This window comes from Panthera tigris, chromosome B3 (genome assembly GCF_018350195.1).
Source record: "Panthera tigris isolate Pti1 chromosome B3, P.tigris_Pti1_mat1.1, whole genome shotgun sequence".
Classification (NCBI taxonomy): domain Eukaryota; kingdom Metazoa; phylum Chordata; class Mammalia; order Carnivora; family Felidae; genus Panthera; species Panthera tigris.
This window is the reverse complement of record NC_056665.1, coordinates 106968614-106991355: the sequence shown is the minus strand read 5'-3', so window position 1 is coordinate 106991355 and position 22742 is coordinate 106968614. Positions and strand designations below refer to the sequence as shown.

General features: G+C 36.0%; 1 protein-coding gene across 1 annotated transcript in view; it reads right to left on the bottom strand.

Annotated features, from left to right (window-relative positions):
• MNAT1 (MNAT1 component of CDK activating kinase) overlaps positions 1-22742 on the bottom strand; it is a 217754-nt gene that overhangs the window by 129991 nt on the left and 65021 nt on the right. Inside the window, exons 4-5 of the mRNA XM_007095222.3 lie at positions 9344-9447; positions 2483-2623 (exon numbers count right to left, since the gene is read on the bottom strand). Of these exons, the coding sequence (XP_007095284.1) occupies positions 2483-2623; positions 9344-9447 (245 nt within the window). The remainder of the gene's footprint in view (positions 1-2482; positions 2624-9343; positions 9448-22742) is intronic.

Sequence of the window (22742 nt, the reverse complement as noted above, 5' to 3'; positions counted from 1 at the left end):
TTTCAGTTTATCTTGAAAGGTTCTCTAAACCTCATTAATTGCCTGAAGGTATACTGTGTAATATTTAAAGAAATTTTAATAAGACTGCCTGTAATACTCATTAAAAGCTTTATAATGACCACTTTTTAAAGATTATTTTAACTGACTTTAAGCAAGCCATCTGGAAAACAATATTTCTAATAAAAATCAGCTACTGCATTTTGACAGTATTAGCCCTTAACAAAATTTAAGACATAAACTGAAGAAAATTTTCAAACAGGAATATAAAAAGATTTAATAAGTTAGGACCTGTTTAAAAATCTTTTTCCAAACTGTTAAAAAAAACTGAATTTACAGTTAGGATTAAATAAATGGACTTTTTAGGCAACATTATGGTAAATGCTAAGTCATAAACATTAAGACCATAACATTAAAATCTGTCACATACAGTATAATGTAATGCTTTTTAAAGGTTAAAGAGTGACCATTAGCACAAGAATCAAACCCAAAAACAGGAGAAAAAAAATTCTTAATAAGTAGTGCTTGTTGCCTAAATTAGATCCAGAGAACAATTCTAAGATTTAAGCTTCTAGACATATTTACAAATGCCAATATTATCTTTTTCATAGAATCTAACACACGAATATACATAGAAAAAGAAACAAAGTGTGTTTTTTACTTATTAAGGATTCAGGAAGACAAAAAGAAATTTAATAAATTCTTTCTATTAGTCAATAAGAACTAAACATACATTAACATTTTAACAGAAACAATGAATGATCATTTAAAAATTAAAGTAACAGAGAATTTTTAAAAATAAAATTAGGAAACCGAAAATTCAAAATGTACTAATATTTAAAAACAATCTGTTGTAATTAATTGGTCTAATGAATACAGTAAATTTCTAACGATTATTTAACCACCATGTTACATGCTCTAAACAGTGAAGAAAGTATGTGCAATAATGACTTGCAGGTGAAGAAAACAGGAAGTTGCAGGGAGTTTGGGGGGAGGTCTCACAAAAACCAATATTAACTCCAGCTTATACACAATGTACAACATTGGCAGTTTTACATCTTGCTTCATGCCCCACTGAATTAAAGGGGAGCGTCATGCCAATAGCACTCAATGAGGCAGCAAAACATTACTTTGAGGACTAAAAAAATACGCAAAGAATAATTGCTATGCAGAGCCAGCTAACCTCAAAATTAAATCTAAAATCTCTTTATACTAGATGCAATATTTTTTAAATATTAAAGTACATTTTCATTTCATGTCTAAGTTCTATTTTGAATTAATTCAATTAATTGTATAAAGGAGAAGCATTACCAAGGAAAAGTATGTCCCTCTTTGTATAAAATGATGGGGGAAAGAACCTTTCAATAAAATAATTAGAACATCAGTATTTACTAATTCATTCTTTAAAGTTTTCAATTTTCACAAAATTCATGTCAACAAAAAAAGGTAAAATACATGTGTCATTTCAACTGTTAAAGGCACAACTGACAATGGTTTCAAGAAAAATTAGTGGAAATCACTAAGAAAAATATATTCTATTTTATATGCTGTCTTTATTTTTAGAACCAAATTTACATTCCACTTACACAAAGTAGATAGGGTTTATGAAACACATTTTCTATCTAAGCCTCATTAATGCCCTTACTCTTACTTTTCCTTACTTTCTCACCTACTTCTAATTTAATTATCTTGTTTTCTCTTTTTATTCCTGGTCAGCTGACGTTTGGCCAAAAGAATGGTAGAAAAATATACACATACACATTTACCTAATCATAGAGTTACAAATACCACATCAACTAGATTGACGAATTAAAGTATGTTACCACTACATAGAAATTAATTATGTGGACAAAAAAGGAAAGGGAAGAATGCAAAAGACTTTCCTGGAAAGGACCATTTCTACTGTGATTTTATATTATCACCCTAGGTTATAAGCATCAAATAATATACCATCAAATCTGTGAAACATTTCCGAAGCCTTAGTTATTATTACTGCTATTATCTAACAATGATGACTACTTGAGGAGCTAATTATTGGAAAACACAATTTGCAAAACACTGCCATTTCTTTCAAATACATTCTTTCTCATGCAAAAATATGAAACATGGTTCTCACAGAGTAAATAGAATCACTATAAATTTCACATGAAGCCAAAACACTTGAAAATAGGCTAGTTATAAGAAAGCCAGTGTTAATCAGGAGAAAACTGCCTTAAAAACAAAGCATTTTCATCAGTAAGCTTAAAAACATAAATAACCTATTAATAGTACACTGCCTTACATCAGTTACATTGCTCTTTCATCTAAAAATAAAACGGATATTGACAAAATGGGTTTTTTTTAATAAAGGAATAGAAGTTGAATACACCAGCACTGAATATGCCAGTAAAAATGCCATTTAAATGCCATTATCCAGCATAATAAAAAGGAAAAATAAACTCTGAATACTAATGATTTGTTCAAGACATTTAGCATTATTACATACCAGTTCATCTAAAAAAGCTTGCTTGTTCTTCCTTTTTAGAATCTGCTGCAGTTGTTCTTCTTTTTGAATAAACAGTCTTCTTTGTTCATTTTCCTGTCTTTCTACCTCTAAAGCTTCTTCCAATTCCTCCTGTTCCCGAGTCTAAAACAGAAATTTTTATATATAGCATGGAATAAATTTAGTAACCAAAATCAATCCTTTACTGCACTCCGACACTTTCTGGATACATAAAACATACTAGTCACTTAAGAGTTTAATAGAGCAGCAATTCTACTCTGCAGGAACTAGAGTTCATTTTATTATTTCACATGGACATGTTACTATGAAAGAGAATGACACCTATCATTTAACTAACACCTAAACAAGTACACTTCACTCAGTTACAGAGCTGTAGGAAATGTGTTTAATAAAGAATTTATTTATTGATCATTATTACAGATAGTTTTGAGTAATTCATTTTAGAGGATTTAACAAGAAAAACAAAAACAAAACCCAATAAAAACAACAGAGACAATCTACATACAGAACTACCAACTGAAACACTCCATTGAAAGGACTGACTTATTTAATAGAAACAATTTCCAGAACATTCTAGGTAATGAAAAGTTATCAATGTCCTAAGCTTCTTTTCCCTAAGCTGAAATAAGTCTTTATGATGCTAGAGTTCCAAACATCATCATGTTGCAAAAAACTGAAATTATTTTCTAACATAAGCATATAAATTTCAAGTCTTCTTTGTGCACTGAAAAATTCAAAATTCAAAGCTAATATGTAAACAGAATGAACTATAGTTCTACTCATTCTCCTTTTATGGAGTGCCTCGGAAATATTAAATAATTCCAGGCTCTGAAATTTATTCCAACTTAAAGTCATGCTTAAAAGCAATACTATACATAGTCTTTGTTCTTTCATTCTTATGAATGAAAAATACAGTAAAATCTAAATGGCTTTATTTTAAAGCTCTTTCTTTTTTTTTCTTACTTTGACAGAACATTGAGAATTTATGGCACCTTGAGGTAAATGCAGAACAGAGGAAGAGAGCATAATAGGTTTGAGCATTGTAAATATATGAATAGCAGACACCTCAGAGAAAAATATATTTATATTTAAAATAATATTTAAAACCCTTCGGACTTCAAGCTGTATTACAAAGCTGAAATCATCAAGACAGTATGGTACAGGCCCAAAAGCAGACACTCAGATCAATGGAATAGAATAGAGAACCCAGAAATGGACCAACAAATGTATGGCCAACTAATCTTTGACAAAGCAGGAAAGAATATCCAATGGAATAAAGACGGTCTCTTCAGCAAGTGGTGCTGGGAAAACTGGACAGAGAGATGCAGAAAAATCAACCTGGACAACTTTCTTACACCATACACAAAAATAAACTCAAAATGGATGAAAGACATAAATATAAGACAGGAAGCCATCAAAATCCTTGAGGAGAAAGCAGGCAAGAACCTCTTTAACCTTGGCCGCAGGAACTTCTTACTTAACATGTCTCCAGAGGCAAGGGAAACAAAAGCAAAAATGAACTATTGGGACCTCATCAAAATAAAAAGCTTCTGCAAAGCGAAGGCAACAATCAGCAAAACTAAAAGGCAACTAACGGAATGGGAGAAAACATTTGCAAATGACATATCAGATAAAGCGTTAGGATCCAAAATCTATAAAGAACTTATCAAACTCAACACCCAAAAAACAAATAATCCAGTGAAGAAATGGGCAAAAGACATGAATAGACACTTCTCCAAAGAAGACATCCAGATGGCCAACCGACACATGAAAAAATGCTCAACGTCACTCATCATCAGGGAAATACAACTCAAAACCACAATGAGATACCACCTCACACCTGTCAGAATGGCTAACATTAGCAACTCAGGCAACAACAGATGTTGGCGAGGATGAGGAGAAAGAGGATCTCTTTTGCACTGCTGGTGGGAATGCAAACTGGTTCAGCCACTCTGGAAAACAGAATGGAGGTTCCTCAAAAAATGAAAAATAGAACTACCCTATGACCCAGCAGTTGCACTACTAGGTATTTATTCAAGGGATACAGATGTGCTGTTTCGAAGGGGCACATGCACCCCAATGTTTATAGCAGGACTATCAACAATAGCCAAAGTATAAAAAGAGCCCAAATGTCCAGCAATGGATGAATGGATAAAGAAGATGTGGTATATGGATACAATGGAGTATTACTCGGTAATCAGAAAGAACAAAACTTGCCATTTGCAACTATGTGGATGGAACTAGAGTGTATTATGATAAGTGAAATTAGTCAGTCAGAGAAACACAAATATCATATGACTTCACTCATAAGAGAATTTTAAGTTACAAAACAGATGAACACACGGGAAGGGAAGTAAAAATAATATAAAAACAGGGAGGGAGACAAAAACATAAAGAGAGGGGCGCCTGGGTGGCTCAGTCGGTTAAGCGTCCGACTTCAACTCAGGTCACGATCTCGCGGTCCGTGAGTTCAAGCCCGGCGTCAGGCTCTGGGCTTATGGCTCAGAGCCTGGAGCCTGCTTCTGATTCTGTGTCTCCCTCTCTCTCTGCCCCTCCCCCATTCATGCTCTGTCTCTCTCTGTCTCAAAAATAAATAAACGTTAAAAAAAAAATTAAAAAAAAAACAAACAAAAACAAAAAACAAAAACATAAAGAGACTCTTAAATATGGTGAACAAACAGAGGGTTAATGGAGTGGTAGTGGGATGGGGGATGGGCTAAATTGGTAAGGGGCATTAAGGAATCTACTCCTGAAATCATTGTTGCACTATATGCTAACATGGATGTAAATTAAAAAAATAAGTTAAATAAAATTTTTTTCAAAAACCCTTTACTAGATTTTTTTTTAGTTCACACATTAGATAAACTCCCAAAAAACAAAGTTCTCAACCAAAAAGATATTTCACCTACAATTCAAACTCAGTACTATATCCAAAATAAGTTTAGCATCTGGCCTCCCAAAGTGATCATACACCTATATTCCTTGTGTCCACAAAGTGCACACCTACATCTCAGTCAACTTCATTTGAAACTGCAAATTTAGCTCTATTTACTCCCTCTCCCCCTCCCATTCCTCTTAAATTAAATCAGTCTCTACATCCTATTAGCATCGCTCCCTATAATTTTACAAATGTTTCCTTCTCTATTGCCAAGGTCGCTACTCTAATTCAGGCCCCCCAGTGGAGAAGAGAATTCAAACTTCATCTAGAAGGATTAGTAGGAATAAATGTAAAAAGTCAGGGGCTGAGATATGAAGGCTGGAAAAGTGAACTACTTGATTAGAGGCATAGAAGCAGAAAAAGATGAGCCACATAGTAAAATAGAGCCATATACTCAATTAAGTGTAACAAGATACAGTGAAAAGAGAATTGATAGAGTGGTAAATTCTCCTTGCAATGGTAAAAGGACACACAGAGAAAGAAAAGATTTCATAGGGAGTATTATGGGTTAAATGTATCCCCCCCCCCAAATATATGTTGAAGTCTTAACCCCTAGTACATGTAAAAGTGACCTTATTTGGAAATAGGGTCTTTGCAGACATAATCAAATTAAGATGGGGTCATACTAGAAATTCAGACACAGACACACAGGGGAGAAGGCCATGTGGAGACAAAGGTAGAGATCAGAGTGGTACTGAAGGTTCTGACAACCACCAGAAGCTAGAAGAGGCAAGGAAGGATTCTTCCCTAGAGCATTTAGAGAAAGCATGACCTTGATGATACCTTAATTTCAGACTTCTAGACTCTAAATTTCTTTTTTAGTAATTTATTTCAGTGGCTCTCGGAAACCTAGGAGGTTGAGGCAAACACTTGAAACAGTAGGTATTTACCCGCATTGGAGAGTGGAACAGCTATATGGGCAGAGAAAACAAAGGTGCAAAGACATGAATAAAGCTGGAATGCTTAGTATATCCAAGTCATGAAGTATGGGGGTGGGGGAAAGCTCTAGATAAAACTGGAAAGGAAAGCAGAGGACAAATCATGGAGCATCCATCAAACCATACTAAGGAAATCTGTGTCATTAAGGAAATCTGAGGGATAACTTTAGAAAGATGATTAGAAGCAGTGAAGTATTCAGACCAATGGGATCATAACTGAAGACAGGAAAACTGGTTAGAAGAACATTTCGATACCCAGATAAGAAATGATGAGAGCTCTAAATAAGGTAATAATAATAGAATTAGAGGAGGAACCAGGTTTGAAAAATGATGGGGAGAGACTATCAACAGTATAGGAAGACAGACCAGATGTGGCTTGAACACTCGGATAAAGAATGCAAGAGAAACAAATGGTAAACATTTAAAAATTCAACTCTGGAATGCTGAATTAAAAGTGCCTATAATAATCAAGAAATAAATGTCTATTAACGATACATACATATATATACACATATATATACATATACATATATACATATATATACATATACATATATACATACATATACATATATGTATACATATTACATAGTAAAATTCTACAAGCTCAGGAGAAAAACAATGTGCTGCAGAAACATTTGAGAGTAATTAGTATACAGGGTTAACTCATAGAGAGAAGCACTGAAAGGAACCATGTTTTAGAGTCAGGAAGGAAAGCTTAAGTCTCCTAATCTTGAACGGGGAAGGTGAGGGCAGCAGGACGAGGAGGAGAATGGAGTGGCCCCACAGAAGTTAAGGAAGAGGGATTCCCTATCAAGGGAGAAGCCTACACCAAACACAGCCAACAGGCCCAGTGAGATTCAGACCAACAGTTCATCATCTTTGACAATGAGAAACTGGTAGCCTCAATTTTCTCACTGAAATAGAATATATGAGCATCTTGGACATAGCAGATCTCAATAAATATTGATTGGCTAACTAGCTGACTGAATAACCGGGACAACAGCCATCATTAAAAAATCAAACACTGTGGGAATGAAGAAGAAGGTAATGGACTGAGAGAAGGAAAACAGGTTGAAAATTAAAGGTCTCTGTGTTCTTCCTCATGGCACTACGGTACCCAGTCAACCTCCTTTGCCTTCACCTCCTACTCCTAATCCATCAGTATAGGACTTGCTATTTTAAACTCAAACTGTTTCTCCAATTCATCCCACCTCTCCATTTTTTGTTTAAGTCACCTCTGAACCCACCAACATGACTGCAATAATTTCCCATTGGTTTCCCAAATTCCAACCTCGATTCTCTCAAATTCAACCTCCACAAAACCACTATATTCATTTTTTTTTTTACCACTATATTCATTCTAACAAAGACAATACATTATCACTTGGTTTAAAACCCTTCAATGATGATCATCCACAACCAGGTTTTTATAACATTACTCTAAGGAATCTTGAATTCTCTAATAAGATGCCTAAGGTATACTACAAAGAGACTGAACAGATGGGAATTCAGCCTATCCCTCTACCCACTAAGAAAAGTTTGGTTTCACTTCAACCAAAGTATTCCAAGCAAGTTTTCATTTGAAGAAAAAGTTCACCGAAATTAGATTATTCTTTTACTGCAACACTCACTATTATTTCCTAGCTTAAAACTCTGAATGAGGGGTGCCTGGGTGGCTCAGTAGGTTCAGTGACTCTTGACTTTGGCTCGGGTCATAATCCCAGGGTTGTGAGATCGAGCTCCATATCAGGCTGAGCGTGGAGCCTGCTTAAGATTCATTCTCTGTCTCTCTCTGCCCCTCACCCGTGCTCTCTCTCTCTCTCTCAAAACAAACTTAAAAAAAAAAAACTCTCTCTCTCTCTCTCTCCCCGTCTGCCCCTCCCCCACTCACACACACACTCTGTCTGTCTCTCTCTCTCTCTCTCTCTCTCTCTCTCTCTCTAAAAATAAATAGGGGCGCCTGGGTGGCTCAGTCGGTTAAGTGGCCGACTTCGGCCCAGGTCACGATCTCGCGGTCCGTGAGTTCGAGCCCCGCATCGGGCTCTGGGCTGACGGCTCAGAGCCTGGAGCCTGTTTCAAATTCTGTGTCTCCCTCTCTCTGACCCTCCCCCGTTCATGCTCTGTCTCTCTCTGTCTCAAAAATAAATAAACGTTAAAAATAAATAAATAAATGAAAACTTCAAAGCTCTGAATGAAAAAAAGTACTCACTTAAAAGGAACATCCTTCTATTAATGAGTTAAATGGCACTAATGGAACAAGTTACCTAAGAATACCTATTTTGCATGTATCTTCTAACTCAGTGAAAGCTACTGGGCAAAGAGTAATTTTTATGTCACACTGATCCTCTCAGAAATGAGACACCTTTCTAAGGAAGCCAGGCTGGGTATGAATGGAATTAGAATGTAGTGTCAATCCCTTGAGAACTTTATGGCAGGAAAGAAGTACTGAAATGAAACACTCCTAAGACTATAAGGAGAAAGTCCCTCTAAACACAAGATGAAAACACAAGCTATGTGATCCAAATATGACTTGTATCATTTTTACCAATGATCACAAATTCCTGACAAAGTACCTCAAAAATAATCACCTCTGCTTTCCTCTAAAACTGGAAAGCCCAGCATTAAAAAAATGACAGCTAAACTGTATAAGTTGGACAATTAAATCTCTGCATGCTCACAATTCATCTCTCTCTCTCTCGCTCTCTCTCTCTCTCTATATATATATATACACACAGACACACACAATACACATACACACATACATATGTGTGTGTACATATACATATACACACATATGTATATGTACACATATACAAATACTATATACATATACATAGTATTTCTGGCCTAGATTTCAGCTAAATTCTTTGTAATTTTAACTAGTTTTAGAGGAAGATAGCTTTTCAGGAATCAGATGGAAACCTTCATTTCTAAAGCAAAAGAAGAAAATACTTAGCAACCAACCAGCTTTAACTTATTTTTCTGAATGACATCTTTGTTTTCCTTTTGGTACATCTCCATTTTCTTTTTGGTGTTGTCCAAATCCACATTATTGGTCAAGTTGAAAACTGCATCAGAAAGGAAACAATGACATGAAAAACAGTTTTAATATAAATCTTGAGTCACAATAAAAAAAATTCATCACACTGACTTAATTCATCAGATTGTCATTACTTACAGCTATATTTATGTCCTTTTACCTAATACCTACTTTAGAAACTAGTTCTAGTTCAGCAACTATGTTTTCAGAGCCAAAGACTATCAGACTATCACACAGAATATCTAAATCTCTGAATCACCCCAGAAAACCTAAGATACGTGTTTGTCATAATCATATTAGATTTGATTTTTAAAGTCCCCATTCTAACTTTAAAAGTACATAAAAGATTACTTAAATTATTTAAATATAAAGAGTAAGTCTGGGATCTATTATACTAGTCAGAATCAAAACTGAAAAGAATCTGTGCTCTACAAAGAGAAAATTTATCCAACAGAATAAAAAATATTATATAATTATAAAATTTATAGAAAACAAAAATAAGTTTAATTCGCATTCCAATGGTCCCTATAGTCTAGATGTAAAGAAGCATGATATAGGGGCACGTGGTGGCTCAGTCGGTTAGGCGTCCAACTTCAGCTCAGGTCATAATCTCGCACTCGAGCCCCACATCGGGCTCTGAGCTGTCAGCTCAGAGACTGGAGCCTGCTTCAGATTCTGTGTCTGCCTCTCTCTCTACCCCTTCTCTGCTCTCTTTCTTTCTCTCAAAAATAAATAAACATTAAAAAAATTTTTTAATAAATAAAATGATATAGATAGCAGTTAAAAATTAACTAGGAAGGTAAAGGATAAACTGGCACCAAAACTTAAGACTGAAACTATTTCATAAGAGAAGCCACTGAGGTATGTTCAAAAAAGATGATGGTAGGGACGCCTGGGTGGCTCAGTCGGTTGGGCGTCCGACTTCGGCTCAGGTCATGATCTCGTGGTTCGTGGGTTCGAGCCCCACATCGGGCTCTGTGCTGACAGCTCAGAGCCTGGAGCCTGCTTCAGATTCTGTGTCTCCCTCTCTCTCTGCCCCTCCCTGCTCATGCTCGGTCTCTCTCTGTCTCAAAAATAAATAAACCATTAAAAAAAAAATTTTTTTAAAAACAAAAAAAGATGATAAATTTTCAATGAGTTAGATTTTTTAATGTATAATTATTTAATAATTTTATAATTTTTTATATAATTCTGACTCAAAATAATGCCTTACTCCCTTCTAAGTTTACCTATACAAATCAAAGTGTCAATATAATACTCTGAATAACAACCAAAAAACTCTTTTGGTACAGGGCACCTGGGAGGCTCAGTCAGTTAAGCGTCCAACTCTGGCTCAGGTTATGATCTCACAGTTCATGAGTTTGAGCCCTGCATCGGGCTCTATGCTGTCAGCACAGAGCCCACTTTGGATTCTCTGCCTCTCCCCTTTTCGTGCATGCTCTCTCTCTCTAAAATAAATTTTAAAAATAAGAAACTCTTTTGGTACATACAAATTCATATCATAAAGTACCACCACACTACCCCACATGTTACTGTGTTTGCATCAGCCTGTCTAAAGAAAAATCCAGGGGCGCCTGGGTGGCTCAGTCGGTTAAGTGTCCGACCTTGGCTCAGGTCATGATCTCGTGGTCCATGGGTTCGAGCCCGGCGTCGGGCTCTGTGCTGACAGCTCAGAGCCTGGAGCCTGTTTCAGATTCTGTGTCCCCCTCTTTCTCTGACCCTCCCCTGTTCATGCTCTCTCTCTCTCTCTCAAAAATAAATGAATGTTAAAAAAAAAATTTTTTTTGTTTAAATAAAAAAAAGAAAAAAAAAAGAAAAATCCGTATTATTAAGATTCTCCTGTTCCATAATTCAATTCAGACCTGCCTGGGCTTCTTCTGTAATCTTTTCCATCCATTATTACCTATTCTATCCCTTCACCAATTACTTTTCCCTACTTCCTGCTTGTTCTATAAACAGGTTTCATCTACCCTAAACAACTATGCTCTAAGCCATGTCTTTAAGTGAAACAGTGAGCCCTGTCTCACTCTTTCCTTTAATAACCATCTCAAATAGTTGCTTGACTTTTTGCTTTTACTTGTTCTTTTTTTTTCTTATTTGAGTACAGTTGACACATAATGTTATATTAGTTTCAGATGTACAACACAGTGATTCAACAACCAAATGTTATGATATGCTCACCACAAGTTTAGCTATCAACTGTCACCATGCAACCCTATTACAACACCAATGACTATATTCCATATGTTGTACCTTTTATTCCTATGACTTATTCATTCCATGACTGGAAGCCTGTATCTCCTACTCCCATTCACCCATGTTACCCATCCCCTCACCCCCTCCCTACTGGCAATGATCAGTTTGTTCTCTATTTTTATCAGTTTGATTCCACTTTTTGTTTGTTTTTTCAGATTCCACATATAAGTGAAATCATATGATGTGTCTCCTAAGGCAAAGGAAACAAAAGCCAAAATAAACTACTGGGACTACATCAAAATAAAAAGCTTTTTGCACAGTGAAAAAAAAACATCAACAAAACAAAAAGTCAACCTGCTGAATGAGAGAAGGTATTTGCAAATGATATATCTGATAAGGGGTTAATATATAAAATTTATAAAAAACTGATACAACTCAACACCAAAAAACCCCAAATAATCCAATTGAAAATAGGCAGAGGAGGGGCACCTGGGTGGTTCAGTCAGTTAAGCATCCGACTTCAGCTCAGGTCATGATCTCACAGTTCATGAGTTCGAGTCCTGCATCAGGTTCTGTGCTAACAGCTTGGAGCCTGAAGCCTACTTCAGATTCTATGTCTCCCTCTGTCTCTGCCCCTCCCCTGCTAGCGCTCTCTTTCTCTCTCTCTCAAAAATAAACAGTAAAAAAAATTTTGTTTAAACAGGCAGAGGACCTAAATGAACATTTTTCCAAAGAAGATATACCAATGGCTAACAGACACATGAAAAGATGTTCAACATCCCTAATCATCAGGGAAATGCAAACCAAAACCACAATGAGATATCACCTTACACCTATCAGAATGGCTAAAATCAAAACAGAAAGAAATAACAAGCGTCGGCAAAGATGCAGAGAAAAAGGAACCCTCATATACTGTTGGTGGGAATGTAAATTAATACAGCAACTGTGAAAAACAATATGAAGGTTCTCAAAAAAGTAAAGGTAGAAATACCATATGATACAGTAATTCACTACCTGGTATTTACCCAAAGAAAACAAAAACACTAATTCAAAAGATGTATGCACCACTCTGTTTATTGCAGCATCATTTACAATAGCCATGATACGGAAGCAATTCACATGTCCGTCAATAGATGAACAGAAAGAGAAGGTGTGGGATATGTACATATACAATGGAATATTAGCCATTCAAAAAAAAATGAGGTCTTGGCATTTGTGACAACAGGTATGGACCTGGAGGGTACTACACTAAGTGAAGTAAGTCAGACAGAGAAAGTCAAATAGTACCTAGACTTTTGGGTTATAGAGCCCTGTAAGAGTTGAAAAGTAATATTGGGAGCCCAACATAGCGTTACCTATTTTGTTGAACAAGGCATCAAACATACCCTAAAAACCAATTTGATCAATAATTTCATTTTTATCTCCTCAAAGGCCACCTTATTTCAGAACATCAAATTATCATAATCATTGTTAATATCCCAGACTAATTTAGGTATGTAGAAAAAACAAAAGCAAACGTCAATTCTATGATATGCAATCTTAAAACTCTGGGAGAAATTACAGAAAATGAGAAACAATAGCCCCTAGCTACTTCTCCAGCCTTTTTTTACCACAAAGTAGAAAAGAAAATAATAATGGTGGTAAACCAGGAAATCTGGCTAGGATACAATGTAAGGCATTCCCCATAAATCACATTCTGACCCCAACACACAACAGAGGAGAAGGCTCAAAACTACCAAGTGCCCTTAGAAAGTCAACTGAGATCCATTAGTTAATACAGTATGATTCCACTACCTTTGCCAATTGCTCACATTTTACTCCTTGTATTTAACAGGTCATCTATTAAGCCACCAAATCCAGTAATCTACCATCCTCAATATCTATGCCACTCAACAGTGTTCATCACTTACGCTTCCTTAGGCACTTCCTTCTCTTGACTAACTTAAATACATTGTCCTGATCTCTCTCCTACTATTCCAACTACTCTTTCCTGTTTCCATCTCTGGCTCTTCTTGGCCTCTAACTAATCTATATAATTCTAGCTTTTGCCTTCTTTCCTCCCTCCCTATTCTTGAGGCAATCTTATCACTTCCCATAGTTTCAACCAAATAAATGCCAGCAAAAGCTGACACCATCTCAAAGTGCATTTCAGAAAACCAATTAATAGATTAATGACATTAATGACACCAAGACTTAACACCTGATTCATCTGACCCACTCTCCTTTGCATTCCACAAACACCAGTTCCCAAATCCTACAGTTACCACCAAAATCTCTTTAAAACTGCCCTTATTCTCAAAGTGCCCTGACAATATACCAAACCATATAATATTTCTCCCTGGATAACGTATAATAATCTCTGCCTTCATTTTCTATTTCCAGAATCTTCGCATCTGACCCTACACTCTAACCAATCCATAATAGACAGTGCTGTCAGACTAATATTTCTGAAGCATACCTCAAATCCCCTTCCAGTTCTACCATCCAAAAGTGCTCTCATCCCCTCTGCCTTTCCCCCCTTTACTAAATAAATAAATAAATAAATCAAACACTTTCAAAGGCTTTCTTTTTTTTTTTAAAGTTTATTTAACGTGTGCATTCACACGTTGGGGAGGGGTAGAAGGAGAGGGGGAGAGAGAATCCCAAGCAGGCTCCATGCAGTCAGCCTGGAGCCTGCTGCAGGGCTAGATCTCACCAATCGCTGAGATCGTGACCTGAGCCAAAATCAAGAGTCAGACGCTTAACTGAAACTAAAGATCTCTCACTGGGGAGATCACCCCTAAACACATGAACTGAATAATACAAGACACAATATCATCAAATGACAACAGGGAAAAACTAAAAGTATCCTTGCTTCATGCATTCAACAATATTTAGTACTGTTCTAGTTGTTGAGTAAGTGTTTATTAAAAGAATAAACTATCGTGGGGCACCTGGGTAGCTCAGTTGGTGAAGTGTCCGACTTCAGCTCAGATCATGATCTCACAGTTCATGGGTTCGAGGCCCATGTCAGGCTCTACACTGACAGCTCAGAGCCTGGAGCCTGCTTCAGATTCTGTGTCTCCCTCTCTCTCTGCCCCTCTTCTGCTTGCACTCTGTCTCTCTTTCTCTTTCTCTCAAAAATAAACATTAAAAAAATTAATAAAAGAATAAACTATTCTTCCTTTTTTTTAAATTTTTTTTAATGTTTATTCATTTTTGAGACAGACTGAGCATGAGTGGGGGAGGGACAGAGAGAGAAGGAGACACAGAATCCGAAACAGGCTCCAGGCTCTGAGCTGTCAGCACAGAGCCCGACGTGGGGCTCGAACCCACAAACTGTGAGATCATGACCTGAGCTGAAGTCAGACGCCTAACCAACTGAGCCACCCAGGAGTCCCATTAACTATTCTTCCTTTTAATGGAATCAGCTACCAATTAACCCTACAAAGTTCTGATTATGTCATTCAGTCATGAGTCACTCAGTTCACTCATTGCTTCTGCATCCACAATGCCTTGAGAAAAGAAAAATCCAACCTTATCTCTTACATTGCTTTTTCCTTTCTGCTCTGGGAGTTCTGCAGATTCCTCATAGCCTCTTCAAGAAACAATGGAAAGATTGCACAATTCCAACCAGAGAGGCTTTGCTTCATTTGTTTGCTTAAAATGATCTCCTCAAAATTTTGCTTGAAGAATACAATCTATAATGTGTGTGTATCAAGTATCTACAATATACATATGACAAGCACTATGTCCAGGTTCGGCCTAATTACATCACTTAAACCTCCCAAAAACCTTCTGAGATAGGTATTACTATTATTCACACTTTATGGATAAGGTTTAAAGACATTAAATAACTACATCCAAGTTATACAGGAAGTAAATGTTGTAACCAGGATTATAACTTAGGCTATCTGATTCTAAAGCCTAAACTTTTATCTACAATGCTAGGTATATTGCTTCTCTCAATGCCTGAAAACCACTGGTAGCACAATTCAGCTCTTCTTCTGTACACCTGTACAGGCCCCGTAATTTTCTACCTCCAAACCTGTTATCATACTGCTTCTCCCAGAGGATCCATATTTTAGTACCAACCTCAACGAAGAACAATTGTGGATATCCTTATCTGGCCTACCCTTCTATACCCAGCTTAATCACCAGCTCTTCTTCATAACTCACTTTGCAGGTACAATCTCTCTATCCCTGAATGCCCACAATGCATTGCCTAATATCATGCTGGTAGCACTTACCCACTTTCTACCCTATAAAAAAATTTTTTTAACATTTATTTAATTTTCAGAGACAGAGAGCCAGTGAGGGAGGGGCAGAGAGAGAGAGAGAGAGAGAGAGAGAGAGAGAGAGAGAGAGAGACACAGAATCCAAAGCAGACTCCAGGCTCCAAGCTGTCAGCACAGAGACTGACGCAGGGCTCGAACCCACACAAACTGTGAGATCATGACCTGGGTCGAAGTCGGACACTTAACCAACTGAGCCACCCAGGTGCCCCAAGTTATTTTAAATGTACATATCTATTTGACCTAATAAAGTGTTCCTTGAGGGCAGATTCTAGGTCTGATTCATCTTTATCAGTCCCAGTACTTCAATAAAAAACATCCATTGCATACCCCTTAAAATGGCAAAAATCCAATACACTGAAAACACCAAAACGCTGACATGGATGTGAGGAACTCTCATTCATTGCAGCAGGAATGCAAAATGACACAACACTTTGGGAGACAGTTTGTTTCTTATCATTTTATCTAACAATCATACTCCTTGGTATTTATCCAAAGGAACTGCAAACTGTCCACACAAAAACCTATATACAGATATTTATAGCAGCTTTATTTGTAATTGCCAAAGCATGGAAGCAACCAAGATGTCTTTCAATAGGTTAGTGGATAAACTGTGGTATATCCAGACCATATTGCTCAGCACTAAAAAGAAATGAGCTATGAAATCCTGAAAAGACATGGAGGAACCTTAAATGCTTATTACTAACTGAAAGAAGCCAATTTGAGAAAGCTACATAGAATATGATTCTAACTACATGACAGTCTAAAAAGGTAAGTCTACAAAGACAGAAACAGATCAATGGTTGCCAGAAGTTAAGGGAGGAAAAAGGGAAAACTAGGCAGAGCACAGAGGAATTTTAGGGCTGTGAAACTATTCTGTACAATACCATAATGGTGGATACATGTCATTATATATTTGTCCAAACCCATAAAATGTACAAAATCAAGAGTAAACTCTCATGTAAACTATGGTCTTTGGGCAATAATGATATGTCAATGTAGGTTCATCAATTATAACAAATTTACCACTCTGGTTGGAGATGTTGATAGCAGGGAAGTCCGTGCATGTGCGGGACAGGGGCTATATAGGAATTCTTTACTTGCTGCTGGCTATGACTCTAAAACTACTCTAAAAAATAAAATCTATTAAAAAAGGGGGGAGGGGGAACTTCCCATCTGGTAAGAGCTCAAGAAACACTTAATTACCAAAAGAGGGAAAAAAAATACATAAAATAAACCAATGCTAATGTTTATAATTATCTTTATAATTACGGATTTAATTAAGATGACCTTTATAAATTACAGAATTGAATTCTACAGAATGGTAAAGCAAGTGGATATAAAAGTACAGGAAAAAATTATCTTGGTTTCTTATGGCTATAAATCTACTGAGAAGTAAAAGTATTTAAATTGGTATCTATGTTGAACTCTAACAATATTTAGAGCAGTTTAAGAAAACAAAAAGTTTATCAGCAAGCTAGACAGTATACTACTGATTTAAACTTTCTATTTAATGGAACCCAGAAACAGGTAAAATTGAATTATAAATGAAATTTATCTGTATATGATTTTTTGTGATTAGAAACCTCATGATGAATTCCAATAAAACTAAAATAATCTATTTCTGTATTTCATTTTTTAATTTAGGAAACTAAGGTAATACCAGTATAATAGATACAAATCATAATCATAAATAATACAAATTGCTTCCTTTAAAAAGAAAAAATAAGAGTTTAAAAAGAAAGTAAAGTACTATTTTTAAAACTTTTCAGATGAAGCAAGTCTCATTCATGTCATAATGAATCAGGTTGGTATAATGGCCTTGAGAAAAAAAGAATAGAAGATAATTTTCTATAACAATCATTTGGCCCTTTATCTGGTTACTGGTTTAGCTCAGATGTTGACCTGCCTTTAGTCAAGTATTAGAAGGCAACAAAAAACCTATTGTATTTTCTGAAAGATTTAATGTTATTTAAGTACAATTTTGAAGTCTTTTTGACATCCAGAATTTATAATTAAAGCCCTTAGGACTTTCTCACCCTTTCAAAATAAGCATACCCTGAACCAAAAGAATAATCTATTTATTATGAAACTAAGAGCAAACCTTTGAGATAATCCCTGAGGGCAAAAGGAACAAGAATTTTTATGTTTAGATTGTCATAACCACAGAAAAGAGCCTATTGTTAATGCCATAAGAAAGTTCATCTTCATGTGTGCCCTTTCTATTGTAATTTTTATGCCATTATTCAAAATCATAGTATTTTAAAATTTTTATATTTGTGATGTTCAAAGGATTCATAATGAAATTTATTTAACAAAATGGCCAATCCCTAACTTATAAATCCTCAAACACGTACTCCTTAGCCTCCCTCCCAACTCTGTTCCTCTCACTCTAGGCCAAAGCATCTTCAATAGCACCCTTCTACCTTTAATACTGAGTTCAATCTTCTTTAAGGGCCTTCAAAATATGAACCCAATCTACTTTTTATCCACTCCTGCTATTTCACCAATTAGCACCCCATATTCTGCATTCAGACTAGTAACTCCTCTGAGAGTAGCAAGCACTTTGATGGGCTCTGAGAGTCAGAAAAACCTATGTTCAAAATTTGGCTCCAGTATTTACTAGCAATGAGATCCTCGGCACAATACTTAACTCCCTTTACCTCTTCTCCATATGCTAAGCAGGGATAAAAATGCCTGTCTCACAGCTGTGAAAATTATACACGACAATGGGAGTACAGCAGAAGTCTGGCACTTAGCAGGTGTCCATAAAATTAACATTTTATACTTTTGATTAATACAGACATAGCCAATACAGGTACCACAGACATCAAACTGATCATCTTTGAAAGCATGAAAAAAACACAAAGTAGATAGCTGCTGAAACATGATTTTAAAAGGAAGTGTGATTTATACCACAACAATTAAAACAATAACACACAACAAAGCGGTGGAGCCACACCCTAACAAAACTTAGAAGAGCTAAAACTAGTCTTTCCTTCATTGCTTCACTCTCCACCCAACAAAACAATAAAAAATATTGCCTGTTCTTCAGTTTTTACTTTCTAGATTAATACCATACAACTGCTCAAGGTCATGAATTTTAATTCATCTTTGCCTGCTCTTCCTACTTACTTCCTGTATCAAATTAGTCCTTGAATATTCTGTCTCTAAAACATCCCCTTTATCTATCCCTCCCTAACTACCTGCTCCAAGCTCTCATTATTTCTCATCCAAATTGCTATAATGGCCCCTGAGAAATCGTTTCTCAGCCTCAAGGATCTCCTGTCAATATTACACATCACTACCACACTATCCTTGCTGGCTCATTACTAGCCAGAGAATAAAATCTTACCCTGACAGTCTAGCTTGCAAAGCCCTCATTAACCCAGGTCTACTCTGTTTCTCAAGCCTCATTTCTGGTCATTCCCCATGTTCTACCTACCTATAACATTACTTGTCCATTCTCCAACATGCTCAATACCCTTGTACCTCTGTAACTCTGTCTTTTGCTACATATGTTTTTCCATCCTCTTTCCACTGATAAACTCCTATTCCATTTTTTAAGGTCAAATTCAAATATGACCTCTTCTCTGATCAAACTATACCTCTATTTCCCAATGATGAATTAATTGTTCTGTTATCTGTATTCCCATAACACTTTACAAATAAATGCCTGTACTACTTTCCCATTAAATTATAAATATTAGTTTAAATAATTATTTCCCCTTTAGAGTCTGAACTTACAGAAGGCAAAGATCATATATGTTCATCAAGTAAAGTAGTTCAAAAGAACAATTAATATTTGTTAAACTGAGCTAAAGCTCAGAAAATAAACTAAGTCCATGACGCTAGGCCCCAAACTTCATCAATATCATTAAATATAATAGAACTGCTCTTTATCCAACATGATCAAGATTAGTAGCTGATGATTTACAAAAGTCTGTTAAGGGAGGGAAACACACATACACACTCCTTAAATACTTTAACTTAAAACATATAAAGTAAGGGTAGTCATTCTCTAACTTAATGACATACAACCAATGTCTAGCCTTTAATTTCTTTAATTGTCCTTTCTCTTTTTTTAAGTTTATTTATTTATTTTGAGAGAAAAAGAGACTGTGCTAGTGGGTAGAGGCAGAAAGAGAAAGAGAGAAAGAGAAAGAGAGAGAGAGAGAGAGAGAGAGAGAGAGAGAATCCCAAGCAGGCTCCATGCTGCCAGCACAGAGCCCAATATGGGGCTCGAACCCACGAAGCAGTGAGATCATGACCTAAGCCAAAACCAGGAGTCAGATGCTTAACAGACTGAGCCACCCAGGCACCCCTGCTTCTTTCCTGTATAAACCACACCTGTCACCTACACTGTTCAGTTTCCATTTTTTAAAGTGGAAAAAGAACTTGAGAAGCAGAATGCTTCAGGAGATTTGCAATTTTTTTCCTAACACATGAACTACTTAATTAAATTACATAATTATAAGTTGAATATAAGAAGACTTGGTTACCAATGCAAACAACTCTCAGTATATAAGTGAACTGGTGAGAGAAGTACAAAAGTGTACGTGACGACATCTTCTAATGAACAAGGGTCATCTTCATTATGCTTTGGACATCAATCAGTACTTTTTATGGGAGGACTGGGAAATGTCAGTCACCCCAACGGATCAAGAAAGTTTCAACATACTGCAACTGAAGATAGTCTTTCATGAATACACATGATAGCAGAATCACTTTCAAATTAAATGCTCCGAGCCACAGTTTTCCTATCTGGTAAGGAAAGGACTACATATCCTATAAGCCATAATATCCAGACTTGGTTCTTACTTGTCAATCCTAGCTCCCACTTCTAGACATAAACATGGTTTTACCTATGGGTCCCAGGTTATTTATATATTCAAAGTAATTCATCTCATAAAAAAAAAATATCTTGGGCACCTGGGTGTCAGCACAGGGATTCTCTGTCTTCCTCTCTCTCTGCCCCTCCCCCGTGTGTGCGTGCCCGCGCGCACTCTCTCTCTCTCTCTCTCAAAATAAATAAGCTTAAATGTGTGTGTGGGGGTGTGTGTGTGTGTGTGGGTGTGTGTATGTATGAAATAATGGCTCAATCAGAACCTTATTCTAGAATCAAGATCCCTGCCCGCTTTCCCCACCTTCTTTGTCCATCAGTTTCTTTAGATTATCTTACCTGCCTGCTTGGACTTGTGACCATGTATTCAACTAGCTCTGTGACATTTATAATCTCCTTTCTCTTTATTGCCTGACCAGACTGTTGACTAATGACATTGCCTTCAGAATAAACATGAGCTGGATTTCTTCCTGCTTACTACCCAACTTCCTGTCCTGTACTTAATATCTACATACAGCCAGATTTTTACATTTTCCCAGTTCTTGCAGATTTGGGGGGTGTATCTTCTCCATATATATCCTAACTTTTCTACTTTGCCTTGGCACTTCCAATTCCACCCCCTTTTCAACTAAAATCCAAGCCACTGATGATTGCTAACATTATACACAAAGTGCAATGAATACAATTAAATAAAAAAAGCAATGGCTCCAAGGCATTAAAAGATCCAAGAAAAAGCTTAAGTTATATTCTGTACATGCTATTTGCTATGACCTAACAAGTGAACTTAGATATTTTAGAAAAGTTTTAATTACAGTTGAAATAAAAAGATTCTCTGGGTTTTTCTTAGTTAATAAAGAAATTAAAGGCATTAGAATACTACATTACTCAAGAGTTTAAGTTTTCTAAAAATTTTCCCCATATATAAACCTTCTAAAGAATGATCAGTTTGTTATATTTATCTTTTAAATATGAAATAACAGAAGTATAGTGAGAAGAGAAGAATAAAAAAGATGATTTAATTCCCTACGTCTCATTCTTATCTTCACAGTCTATAATTTTGGTAATATTTCCAAAACTATATTGAGTAATAATAATTATGGCAGCTTTAAAAAAAACACATAACTTTTTTTTAATTGAAGTATAACAACTTCCAGGCTCTTTAACATCTATGAAATCTTATTTAAGAAAGAAAAAATAATCCTTTCTTTTGATGAAAGCATCCTTTTGACTAATCACAAAAGGCCCCAAGATTACTCTATCCTCTGATTCAAGCATAACATGAAAAACAGAATGCCACTTCAACAGTCAACTGCTTCCGACTATTTTCAAAATACTGTATGCACAGAGACATAAATGATAAACAACATATGGCTTTAGTCACCATAGACACAGTTACTAGAAATACTATTTTTTAAAAATCTGTATATTCGTTACTTGTGTTGACTCTAATGCCCCATCAACATACAGATATACAGAGATACAGTCTTTTTTCCCCAGATACAAAGTGATACGACTTTTCCTAAAACAAAATGTTTATTACTTAAGTATGTCCTTTACTTAAGCATGCCTTCTATTTAACAAACATGATTCAAGTACAACTGAAAGTAAATAGGTAAAAAATGTCAGCTATCACAACAAAACTTGTTAGAGATTTTTCTGTGAGATGTTGTCTTAGGCATATAAAAGATAAAAGTACACAGGGTAGCAACCAAAAGTACAAGCATCAAAAACATACCAATTTCCTCAGACTTCAAGATGTATTACAAAGCTGTAATCATCAAGACAGTATGGTACTGGCACAAAAACAGACACTCAGATCAGTGGAACAGAATAGAGAACCCAGAAATGGACCCACAAACATATGGCCAACCAATCTTTGAAAAAGCAGGAAAAGACTATCCAATGGAATAAAGGCAGTCTCTTCGGCAAGTGGTGCTGGGAAAACTTGACAGTGACATGCCAAAAAATGAACCTGGACAACTTTCTTACACCATACACAAAAATAAACTC